This window comes from Ursus americanus, chromosome 7, assembly GCF_024610735.1.
Source record: "Ursus americanus isolate L20-20 chromosome 7, mUrsAme1.1.p, whole genome shotgun sequence".
Lineage (NCBI taxonomy): Eukaryota > Metazoa > Chordata > Mammalia > Carnivora > Ursidae > Ursus > Ursus americanus.
The window spans coordinates 17799786-17812758 of record NC_142133.1 but is presented as its reverse complement, the minus strand read 5'-3'; the positions used below and the strand labels follow the sequence as shown (position 1 = coordinate 17812758).

Sequence of the window (12973 nt, the reverse complement as noted above, 5' to 3'; positions counted from 1 at the left end):
GATGTCTTGCCCAATGGCCTCTGGGCCTGTAATATGCATTGTTTAGTCTAGATCCTCCAAATATGTCACTCTGGGTAAGCAGAGGTCGGAAGGCAAACAGGAAGCATCCTTGGTTTTACCTGAAAGCCAGCTACGCTCAGTTTGGAGACAGTCAGCAGTCTCCTCAGTAAGACCATTATCAACAGAGCCAGCTTGTAGCAAATCAAGAGGGATCTCCTTTCTTCACTATTTAGTGCTCTTTATACCTCCCCCCACAACTACCTTCCTCACCCCAGTCTTCCCCCACCCTCACCTCTTCCCTCCTGAATTCTCATACTACCCTAGGCATAAAGAAACCAGGTGACAAACAAATTCACGCTGTTAGCAAGATAATCTATTGGCCTTTTCTTAAGACATCTGTATTTTCAAAAGAGGAGGAAAAAAGGCAATGTGAAATGCCAAGTTTACTTTCAATAGTGAAATTGTAACAATCTGGACAGACCCAAAAGGAAATTGTAAGTAAGGGGTATAAAGAGCTAAGGAAAAGTGGGAAGAAAGAGGAGAGAGGGAGGGAGAGAAAAAGAATCTCTCAACATTTCTCAAATTGTTCCAGGCAGTTTACTACTCCTACATACAGTGTATTTGTTAAATCCGACCCAACAGCGAAGGTTGATGGCAGGATGAGGGACACAACCCGAAAAATGAGACTTTCTCCATCCCTCCATTCAGAAAGAGAAAAATCAATGATAGAACTGTTCTGTGACCCAAGGGGAACAGAAGGAAGTACAGTGGCTGTGAGGGGGGACTGAGATGGGAGGAAGCTGAAGGCCAAGTACAGTGAACGGAGAAGTTCCACATGGAGGTGAAAGGTCAGTTCTAGTGGCTTTGTCACAGTCAGCAGGCAAGGATGATAAAGGAATAGATCAGAACCTTAACACGGTGAAATTAGCTAAGAAAACGTCTAGAGACAAGAGACTACGAGAAATTGTCTGCAATTTCATTTTTAGGAACTGATACATTGAAGATAAACTAGATGTCATTTATTTCCTTAACTTTGAACTCATCATCTTTCAGAACAATAACTGTTCAAACATTGCCTCAGCTAAAGACCACATCGTGCCCAGGAAACTACATGTGGGGAGGTTACCCGAGTGGAGCTGGCATCAAGACCTAATGTATCTGTACTCTTCTTCTAGAGACATTCAAGATAATATCAACATCCACACGGTTGCAAGAAATTCTTTCATGGGGCTGAGTTTTGAAAGTATGATTTTGTAAGTAAAGAAAAAACTCCCATGGAGTAACATTTGGTTTCTGATTTAATCATCTTTCTCATAACAGGATGCTCCTTTTGTGTTTGGGTAACTTTGGCGTTTCACCATTTAAATTCCTCTCTGCTTCAGTATTTTTCTCTCATTTCCCCATCTTTACATTTCAGAATCACAACATGGAGTCATGTTAATAATTTATGATTCTGTGGTGCGATTCAAATATTTAAAATTGCTCTTTGAATGATGGTCTCCTGTGACGCAACATCTGTTCTGAAGGACAGAATAACTCATGCATCAATAAAGCTAGTTACTGCCTGGCAAGGCTTTTGTTGCCCGAAGAAAAAGACCAAGGAGGAGGCTCAATTCAGAAGATATTCCCTCATAACCATGCCAAGCAGCTCCTATTCAACCCCATGCTGGGCATGAAATGACTTCTCTTTTTCTTGGAACAATCACATTTTTTAATGAGCTTGAATTACTCCCTCTGACTTTGGGGAATGCTTTTTAAATGCACTCAGTGTCATTAATGGACTACTTTGTAATCTTTTGTGCTAGTAGCCTGTGTGGCAACTGCCCGAGAAGGCCAAGAAAGAGAGAGCTTGGGGCTACCCAGGTGTGTGTGGGGTCCACGGAAGTTAGATAAAGAGAATGGCATTTGGGAAACTGGTAACCATCATTACAACTGTAATGTACATCTGTACATCTTTCCACTCCACAAACTGTTGCATTTTTTTAAAAATATACCAGAGTGTGTGTTTAAAATATGCCATTATGTACAAAAGGTAAGCTCCAGCCAAGGAAGAATTTCAGTCATTTTCAAAGCAGTAACATGATTCAGAGACTACCCAGCAGTACAAAAAAGAAAAGGGCAGGGGGAGGAGAAACAGTAGAGATGAGGACATGCTAAAGATTAAAGCTAAGCATAACATTTGATGTAAATTAGAGAGAACAATAGGAAAGGTTTCGAAGAGACTAGCAGAGGTATTGCAAGTATGAAGGAAAAATATTTAAAAAATCAAAAGCACGGGGCGCCTGGGTGGCACAGCGGTTAAGCGTCTGCCTTCAGCTTAGGGCGTGATCCCGGCATTGTGGGATCGAGCCCCACATCAGGCTCCTCCACTATGAGCCTGCTTCTTCCTCTCCCACTCCCCCTGCTGTGTTCCCTCTCTCGCTGGCTGTCTCTATCTCTGTTAAATAAATAAATAAAATCTTTAAAAAAATAAAAAATAAATAAAAAATAAAAAATAATAAAAAAATAATAAAAAAAAATCAAAAGCATGTATTCAGAGTACACAGTATTAGGACAAAAATTTTAACTGAGTAATACCTAATCCTTCCCTTTAATACACTCACAATACTTGGAATTTATATGCACCCGTATTGGAATGAGTCGATAGGGTATGGGAATACGAGAGAAGGAGAAAGCAAAAGAAATGAATTAAAATATAAAGAGAATGAAAGTGTGTGAGATAAAAGCAGTTATCCTAAGAATGAAGAAAGGACAATTTACTCTGACTGGCCTGGGATGTGAGGGTTGAAGGAACAGCTGAAGGAGGGATAGGTGGCCCAGAAAGGAGGTTATGTCTAAGAGAGGGCTTTAGCAGGTAAGTGGGATATAGCCAGGCAAAGGGCAAGAAGAGGAAACAATAATCAAGGCTATGAAGCTTAAAAAAAAAAAAAAAAAGAGGAAGAGGAGGAGGAGGAGGAGGAAAGATGGGGGTGGGGGATATGGAAGACCTGAGTAACATCGGCCTGCAGGTTAGAGCACGAATAACAGTGATCGAATTGTCAGGCCACATTATGGAAGGAGACTAGTGATAAATGCCATCAGTTGTACCTGGATATCCCGCGCTGCTTTTAAATCTTGCTCTAAGCATCTTTAAATATAGTGATTATAAGTTACTTAATGTTATGCAGCAAATCTATTAACAGAATATTTTATAAAAATATAACATTAAGTGAGAGTGTGCAGATATGCTCAGTTTTCTACTTCAACACACATTCTTTTTGTCCAGAACATAAGACAGAAGGCAAGAATCCTGACTTAAAAAGGCCTTACCCCTCCCCAAGTGTAGGCAAAGGCCCCGAGGAAATCAGAACTTAGGACACAAACCCAGACCTACAAAGGAAACGTGCAGATCATGGCTGCTCCTCTCGGACTTCTGTTCATGGACACTGCGCGGCTCCCCGGAATTTAGAACACACTCTCCTAGAGATGAGAGCTTTTTTAGGAGTCTCTAAAGGATAAATTCACTCTTCTGAGAACTAAATCTATTTTTCTTAACCTCGGATGGTCCTTAATCCATAGATAATGGAATTGGAAAATCCACACTCGACTAGAACAACAGTTTAAGACTCCAGTTGTTCTTAGTTGGGGGGACACATCTGGATGCAGGGGCACCTTCTCCCACCAGGGACAACCAAGTGCACTCAGAAAAAGCAGCATGGCTGACGGGCACTGAGGACGGACAGAGTTTTCTATGCATTGGCACTTTTCAAATCTTAAGTCCCTCTTCTAAAGAAATATTTATCATACACACACACATACATACACATATATATCACACATGTCTATACATGCACACACACAATTTTTTTTAGATAGCCCAATAATGATGGATTATCAGATACTGGGCTAGTGACTCAGGAAAATGAGCAATAACGGTCCATTTGCCACCCCATCCAAGCCCTTTCCCACCCCCGCCCTGCAACCACAGGCTCTGAATGGGGAAAACATCTAGTTATGACCGACCAAAAGAATGGCCTCAATTCAGAAAAAAATAAAACGAGTTTCCGCGTGTATCAGCTCCCACCGTGTCATAGCCATAAGAGAGGCTTACTCCATGTGCATTTCCTCATTTCTTCAACTGGCTTCCATCTCGCTTGCCTGCCCCAGTGAGCTTGAATAGGCTGGATCCCCCCAGTCCCCTCACTCTTCAGGCTGAGGATGGATTCTGCCTCTGGAGCCTCCTGGCCCTCTACTGAGGCCATGAACACATCAAGATTAAATAAAACCATGACCCAGTTATTCTTTAGCTGACGCTTTGCCCAGGTTGTCCTTGTCATTGTGGGTGTTGTCATCATCGTCACCATCATCACCATCATCATCATCATCAGGTTTTAAAACCAGCACTGTATCTCTTAAGAAACTACGAGTGTACCTAATGAATGCCTGCTATTCTTCACTAGTAGTTTGACTACTACAGTCTAATGTAAATCCCAGGGCCAGAGTTCTGGACATCATTGTTTTTCTGTGTAATGATCCATCGTTGACATCAAAAACTTCCACCCCCTCCCCGTACGATGGTATCTGTTGGCTGAGAGAAATCTATAAAGACAAAAGGCTACTTTGAATACAGTAATTCTTTTAAATTCATCTGCGTGTTATTTAATCATAGCAAGATTTGCAGGAAATTTAGGCACAGAAAAATCGAGTCTACAGAAACATAGGTGGAGCCCACCTGGATTTATATACCCCTTTGTGTTAGATGAAGGGTCAGCCAAATCCGGCCCATGAACTAGTACTGGTTTGTACAAGTAAACATTTTGATGACAGGGAACACGGACACTGAACTGAAATTAAGCAAGATGGTATCCTGTCCAGAAAAAAAAAAAAAAAAAAAATCTATGCTGAAAATAGACCTCTATTATAAAAAAAAATCATATTCTATTATTATATTTTAAGTTTGGTCAAAACTTTTGTCAACAGTGTTTTATAAGTACCTGTATAAAATACCTATAAAGTATTCTCCATTTTGTCTCTTGGCCCACAAAACCCAAAATGTCCTGCCTGGCCCTTTACAGAAAGGTTTGCTGATCCCTGTTGCTGACTGAAAATTCCAGGTCATCCCACAGGTCAGGGACAGCTCTTGCAGCAACTCAGTACCATGGACCGGCTGACCAAGCCTTGAGCAGGCCAGAGAGCTGGGGCCCAGCCAGGTAGCTGAAAGGCAGGTGGGATGTGGGGGTGCACAGCCACTCTTTGGCCATCAGAACCCACCAACTGGTTGCTGATGTTTTAAAAAGATTTACCTCGTTCCTGTCTGGATTTATGTAAACTGGTTTTCAGGAGGAAGAAAAAAAAAAAAAATATGGCTGCTGCCCTGTGATTCTAAGTGTTTCTAGCTACCCATTGCAGGCTGGGAAATAAGAGTCCAGAACATGCAGGAGTCTCTCTGGGTCAGCTTTTCAAACACTGTTATTTGTAAACCCACTGAGCCTGACAAGGAAAAGAACCTGACAGCAAATCAAGAGCAGGTGGTCAAAGGCTCTTCAGGCTAAGCTCTCCCGACCTTGGATTTTGTTTTTGTTTTCAGATCCACCCAGGAGCACAGCAGTGCAGAGCTGTCGGCCCAAGGTGTCCTTGAGCTCCCCTAACCTGCTCGCTGTCCTTTGCACAATCAGGCTGACTGTTCCACATCCAGCCCCCACCAACCGCAGAGCCCCCTCCTGTCCCCGCTCACACTACTGCGCCCTGCCACAGCCCACAGTCTCTGTAATTGATTTCTCTTCCTCTCTGGCTTAACCCAGAGCCACCTCCACAAACCTCCAATAACCAGGTCCCTGTGGGTCACAGGAGATGTTCAGGTTGTCTGACAGCTTAATTAGATCACTTTTTGAGGACAGTCAGGCCTGCTGCTATGGGTGAGCATGGATGAGAGGCTTAAAGCCTTAGAGAAAGGAGATACAAAATGTTCTTTGTCTTATAAACACTTGTCCAAAGATGGCAGGTTTCGGTCCTTCAGGACGGGAAGGATCTTTGTCTTATCCCCCCATGGTACCATCTCTGCACACTAATGATGGGTACGAAGACCGTACAGGATCCCGGTGGTAGGCCTAAGTGTGCCTTTTCAAAATTAATTTTTCCCCCTCTGGATAGGTAATACATGCACATAATGCAAATTTCAAACATCACAGTGGTCGTACAGTGATAAACCAGCCTCCCTCCCACTCCTGTCCCTGAGCCTTACGGGTGGCATTTTATTTATGCCAATAACCTGCAATGTCTGACCTTGCCCCAGTGCTTCCAATTATGAAACCCCTGTATTGTTTGCATCTGACATTATTGGTTTTTTAATGGGCCTTTTATTTCAGATGGCTGAATAAGAATGGCATTCAAGAAATACACAACTGCGCATTCAATGGAACCCAACTAGATGAGCTGTAAGTAGCCCTGACTATTCTTCCAGGCCATTTAGAGGGAAATGGCTCTTACAACAGTGATATTTATGTGGCTTTGTGTTTCCCTTCTTCTCTCCTCAACTCCATCCCCAGGAATCTAAGTGATAACAATAATTTGGAAGAATTGCCTAATGATGTTTTCCACGGAGCCTCCGGACCAGTCATTCTGTAAGTAGCTTCCGCCGTGTCCATGTGCTAGAGATCAACGTGTACTAGTTAGAAGTCGACTTTCTCCAGTTCAGAGAAGCTTCCCATACAGGGGTGGCAATTAAGGTCAGTTTTTATCTGTGTTATCTATGAAGACTTCCAGGGACAATTTCAGGGTGATCTGCATTCTGACTTTCAATAATGTAACAGCAACAATAACAGCGACTAATATTTAACGAGCACTTACCAAGCCCCAGACTGTGTTTTAAAAGCTTAAGACACATTTTCTAATTTAATCCTCATACAACCTCTGTGGTAGGAGCTATACTGTTCCCCTTTTAGAGAAGGAAAAACTAGTTTCCACGGAGGGATTAACTAACTCATCCCAAGTCACACAAATTTTGGAGCATGTGTTTAACACCAAACTGGTCTGACTCAGAGCACAGGCTCTTAACCACTCCGCCATACATTTCTTCCCTGGGAGGGAAAGCACAGGTCTCCTTTCTCACCTTCAATGTTCAGGAGTTTCACCCCTTCAGAGATGCCCACACACTCTGATTTTTGGATCTTCTTTGCCTCGATTCAGATCTCTTGGGCTCCATTCAGTGCCCCACAGCCCTGCCGCAGCATCCCTCCTCCCGGCGCTGCTTCTGCGTCTCCGTTTCTCTCTCTACGAGGGGCCACCCCGATTCTCTTCTCGTGGGCCCCTGACCTTCCACTGGGGTCCGGCCGGCTGCCACCTCTTCCCTGACCACCTCAGCCAACAGTGAACTCTTCCTCCTGTAACTTCTACAGCCTTCACTGTAGCGGGGATCCCCAGCTCTGTGAGATTTTTAAAAAGGTGTTTTCCTGGGCTCTCAGCAAGACCTCCACCATCTACTGATGAAATGAACCTCAGGAAGGAAGGAACCAAGAAGGCACAAGTCAGACACAAGAAGAAATAGCACAGAAAAAACATAAGGAAGAAAATCTCAAGTTTTACTAGGTGATCCTTCTATGGCCTGCCCAAGGTCAATTTGGGCATTTGAGAGCCACTAGACTACACCTCTTATTTGGCAATCGATATAGGCTCCCACGTGTGGTTACCTCTCTCCTTCCCTCCCCTCTGTCAACAGCACTTTCCTTTTCACTCAAAAGCCTATATTCTCCTTCAGGCTGGAACCTAATACATCTCTAGAACCTTACTGTGTGCGGTAGAGCAGAAACTGCACAAATGGTTATTATTGATGATAGCGCTTGTACTTGACCCATATACAGGACTCTGCCTCTTTGAAAAGTTCAATGATTATTCTAGTATGCCTGCCCTGAGATGGGCAATATATGCAAAAGAAGGAAGTGTCAGCAGGATTAAAGCAGAGGCCAGAGCAGACTACCTTGATTTAAAACCACTCCTTCGTCCAAGCCTCGGTCTCCTCACAGAAAGCTTATATTCTCGTAAAAGAGTCAAACAATAACTAAATATACACCTTAATATAACAGGTCACGATGTGTGCTACGAAGTACCAGGGAGTTGCCAGGCATGACAGAGAGTGCCAGGCATACGGTCCATGTGCTTTAATATACCAAGTCCTTAGAACCTTCAATGCTTCATGCTTCCTCCTCTTCAAGGACTTGGGAGACAGACAGACTTAGAGACAGTGCTGTTCAGGTCTCTGACAGCCGCAAGAGCAGTCTGTCGAGTTCCCCGACCTGAAAGTCCTAAGGATTTTGAATGTTCCTAAACAGGATTCTCTATCCGTTATGGCAGAACGTGTCTGTGGTGGGACAGGTTGCTGTATGTTTCTTGTGCCGGGTATACTATTAAATCACAGCTCCTTAACCACTCCGCTACCGAGAACATTTGAGTTGGACTGGATCCTCAACTAGTTCATTATCCAGGAAACCAGAGCCAGAAATTTAAAGTGACCAGCCGAACATCAGACTGCCACTGAAAGAGGCAGAGCTTGGACCAGAAACTAGGTCTTCCGCCTCACATTCCATGATTCCCACCACATCATGTTGTCTAACGCGCATAAATACGTCTGATCAAACATCTAAAAGTGATACAATTGGCTGCGAACTGAAACAGAGGCGGAAAAGAACTGTAAGCACCAGACTCGCAGCCTAAGAATGCCCGTAAATGGTAAGCACGCACAACACGGAAGCAAGTCTCCTCCAGGTGCACAAGCAGGCCCCGGGCTGAGGCACCGCACCATGTGTATCATCCGAGCATCTAATGGGGAACACGGACATGAATCCCTCAGCCGGTCCTGCCACGTGTGCCAGCAGGAAGAGGATGTCACATCACAAGCAGCTCCACGGGGTCCTCCAGTTACAGGTGCATTTTTCAACCCTTTACCACAGGAGCAGATCGGCCAGAATGAAGTAAGCAACATTTAGAGAAAATCCAAAGGAATTATGAAGCACTTGCTGTGACTTAGAAGGGCAGAGGGTGATAATACATTCCCCTATCTTTTCATCGCAACGCATGAGGATATATGTGCAAGATCCCAGCCGAAAGCCCAGCCTATAATTGCTAGTCTCCTCCTCCTCCCCTTAGGGGCAAGAGGATTGATCGCCTCAACATCAAGCCTCCCTTTCTGGGGCTTTCAGGTTAGTCTGCAGATGTCTTTTCAGTCTCTGCTTGCTCAACTAGGATTCTATGGCCTATTCCATCTCTCACTTCCACAACCTGATGTGCCAAGCCCAGCCAAACCCTGGCCTGAGAGCAGCTTGCTGAGGTGTGTGCAGAGAACGAGCTCACCCCAGGTACTACGGGTTGATGAGCTGGAGGAGTGCAGGTGGCACAGACCACTCAGTGCACAATGTATGCTTGGGCGAGGGCTTTGATTGTGCATTGGGTCGGATTCCTGTTCCCCCAAATAAGACTGTGATACGGATGCTTGCATGCAGGAGGGTCACTGGGGAGTGCTATTGGAGTATGTGGGAACTACTTGCTGGGAGTAGAATCAGGCTAAGAGGGAAGTCAAACTCCAAGCATTTGCAACAGAAGCCTCAGCTAATCCCACGGGAGCTGCGGAATTAAGATGGCCCTTCAAGGTTTTACTGATTTAATGAAGGCAAGGGGCCAGTCCTCTTCATCAACAATCACGTGGTGCAGGCTGTCCCCCTAAGTCAAGAGAAGGCAATTCCAGAGGAAAGCTCAGCTAGGAGCAGCTCAGCTGCTAGTGGTTCTAAGTCTGACCATGCATCACAGTTACCAGGCATGCTTGTAAAACCCTGGAATGCGGATCCCCACCCCCAGAGTCGGACTCATCAGGTCAAGAGTGGACATGAGAAGCTCCATCTCTAATAACTTGTCCGGTGAAGCTGATGTTGCCAGTCCAGAAAGCACACCGAGAATCACTGCACTAGAAATAATGCTGGGAACTGGGAAGCTCTGCCCTGTCTCCGTGGTGTCTCTTCCCGAAGCTAACTGTGGTCAATCTTCCTCGCCAGCAGGCTCAGTCCTTTGTCCCCAGTAGAAGGATGCAAAGGGTTCCAAGAGAGTGAAGGGAAGGGAGCCCAAACCAACGATAACTCCTTTACTGAAGGCAAACATTTTTAGTAGAGTGAAAAACAGGGAACCTCGGAACACCTGAGGGTGCAAGGATGAGCTGTTCCACCGCAAAAAGAAGCAGATGTGGAGAAAGCCAGGGGCACGCATGCATACACACCCCTCTGAGTTTCAGAAGAGGCTGAGCATCTCCATTTCCCCCTCAAGAGTCTTGACCTTGAACATCAGTGGCCATATGAGTTTTCACCTGATATCCTGAATTCACTCAAGTTTGTGGGGTGGGTGCACGGTGTGTGTGTGTGTGTGTGTGTGTGTGTGTGTGTGTGTGTGTGTGTGTGTGTGTGTGTGTGTGTTTTAAGCAATCAAGCAATTGCTGTTTCCTTGGGAAACTGTTTCCTGTGGGGAAAATTTAATGCATTGCCTTTGCAGGCTGGAGCCAGTACAATCATATTCTGATGGTTTATCAAATTGATTTGGCTATAGCTCAGATTCATTTGATAGTTCAGATTCAAACACTGAGTTATTTGTATAAGAATGATTCTCTTCCATTACCAGTGTACCCACAGTCCTATAGATAGTAAATTGCCTTTTTATTCCGCCTGGGATCATGAAAGAGAGGTCTTCTAGCCATCTGTCAGTGTAGTATACACCAGAAATGTGCTCTCACTTATGGAAATGATTGACCTGTAATAACATCTTTGCTGGAAAAATAGAAATTGTTCAAATCAAATTTGTGGCACTGGCTATAACACACTTTATTAAATGGGGCACAGAGTGCAATTTAACTCCTGCCTCTCCTGACTCGGTGCCTTATTACTGACAGCTGTCTCCCTTCTCTCTTTGTGTCTCGGAATCAGGAATCCTAACAATGTTGAAACAATTTAGGATTACTAAATCTCTTCAGCGCCAGCCATCATCCCATTATGTCTCCTGTTAGTACTTTTCAGGATTTAAATTCTCAAAACCAGTCACCGCCAAATATAGCATGTGCTGAAATGTTAACCAAAGTGACATCTTAAAAAAAGAAAGACTGCAGTCATTAGACCAGCCTGAAAGACAAGGATTAAAAACACCAGCACACGACTAGCCCTCCCCCCTTGTCCAGCCCACCAGCCCGAGACACTGCATCAGCGATAAACCTTCTCGGCTTCTCCCTCACCGTATTGGCTCGTACATGTCCTACATTTAGATGTTGACTGAGCACCTACTGTGCACCCGGTACTCTGCTGGGTGTAAGAGACGGAGAGATTTAAAAATAAACAGTGTCTGCCCTAAAGTATCTCCTTCTGGTCAAGGGACAAATGTTACTGCCCGAAACAATATGCTCTGCAGAAATTTTCCTCGGGAGGCTATAGTAACAGAGCAGATGCCCAATAAATCTTTGTCATGTGGTACAGTGACTTTAACAGATGAAGTGACAGTGTGTGGGGAAGAGAGCCGCTTATGCCTAACTTCCTGCAATAGTCACTTGATTCCCTTCTACCTTCAATCCTTTCTCCTTCCAGTGCACTTAGCAAGGATTTATAGGTACCTACTATGTGCCAGGCTCAGGGTTCTCAAGACTAATCCTACAAAAACACAGCCTTCAGGAAGTTCTTATTCTGCTCATTATAAATTCTGGAGTCTTCTACCTCGCTATCAAGGCTCAGAGATCTAATCCCATCCCTTTATTCCTCAAAATATGGTTGCCCAGAGTAACCACTCTGAAAACGCCTCACTTGCCAAGCTTTGTGTTCCGGGCCTCTCTCTAAGCCCACCTTTTGCCAATAGTCATAATAATCCACTTCCATGAAGATGTGAGTAACTGATAAGGTCTTATTTTGTTACCCCCACCTCACACACACACCCCCAAGATATTTGCATTCTAAGCACGGAAAGTGCTTTTACAGAGGAATTGAAATAGAACATTAGATTTCCAGTCCACACAGAAAGATCGTAGCCAGGGAAAAGAGAGATCGAGTTTTAGGGGAACAGAGAACAAAAGTGGGAATATTTGTAGTTAAGTCTCAAACCACACTCAACACTGTTTTTTGTCCCTTATTTTTGTCCCTGCTGATATAAATTTCTATGGATTTTTCTTAATCCAGAGAAACATTTTTCTGCCAGTCCAAAACTTGGAAGTCTTGATAGGTCCCATGTTTACTCACTCCAGCAAGTATCCAGCAAGATCTAAGTCAAGCCTCTTTAAAGATTTTATTTCCCTATCACCCTGGAATCACTTTGCCGAGGACTGGCTTTACTGGACGGTAAGTGACTCCACATCCCTCTCCTGCCAACCACTCCCTCCTTTCAGATCTGGATCACAGGGCTCTGACAAGACCTTAGCCTCATAGCAGCAAAGCCACCTAGTGCTAACGACAACAGCTCACATATTTTGTAGCTGTGATAAGGAGGAATCTGCAATACAAGCTAGCTCCGCACCACTGAGCGGGCAGAAAGGCACCAAAGCTTCCCAAGCAGGCTTCCCAATCTAACACGGAGGCACTGGGCTGCATTCAGGTCAATCCACGCAACACATTATTCTGCTGCTTCTCTCGTACATATCTATCTCCCTGTATACTTCGCACAAGGTTGCTCCCTTCCTTGGTGTCTTTGATGCTCTCAGTCACATAGAATTGCCTGCTATAGAACCACCGTTTTGCTGAGCAACCTTGAAATTCAGATTTCCTCTCTCAGTCTGCCTTGCAGTCTTCTCCCTTTAGAATGGCTCTCCTGGAAGACTTGCTCCAGTCTCTCATCGGTACTCTGAAGCTAATAATGAGGCATCTCTGCTCATTAGAGGACTATCTACTGAGTAGATTTCATGAGCCCAGCCCTGAGCTCGATACAATGTATAACACAATAGTATGTTAATAATCCCAGCTCTCAGAGCATCTGAACTCTGCACAGACAAAACAAA

General features: G+C 44.4%; 1 protein-coding gene across 1 annotated transcript in view; it reads left to right on the top strand.

The window, feature by feature from the left end:
• The window catches only part of FSHR (follicle stimulating hormone receptor), a 165509-nt gene that overhangs the window by 139299 nt on the left and 13237 nt on the right, over nt 1-12973 (top strand). The window contains exons 6-8 of the mRNA XM_045788387.2: nt 1176-1253; nt 6345-6413; nt 6525-6599. Coding sequence (XP_045644343.1) covers nt 1176-1253; nt 6345-6413; nt 6525-6599 — 222 coding nt within the window. The remainder of the gene's footprint in view (nt 1-1175; nt 1254-6344; nt 6414-6524; nt 6600-12973) is intronic.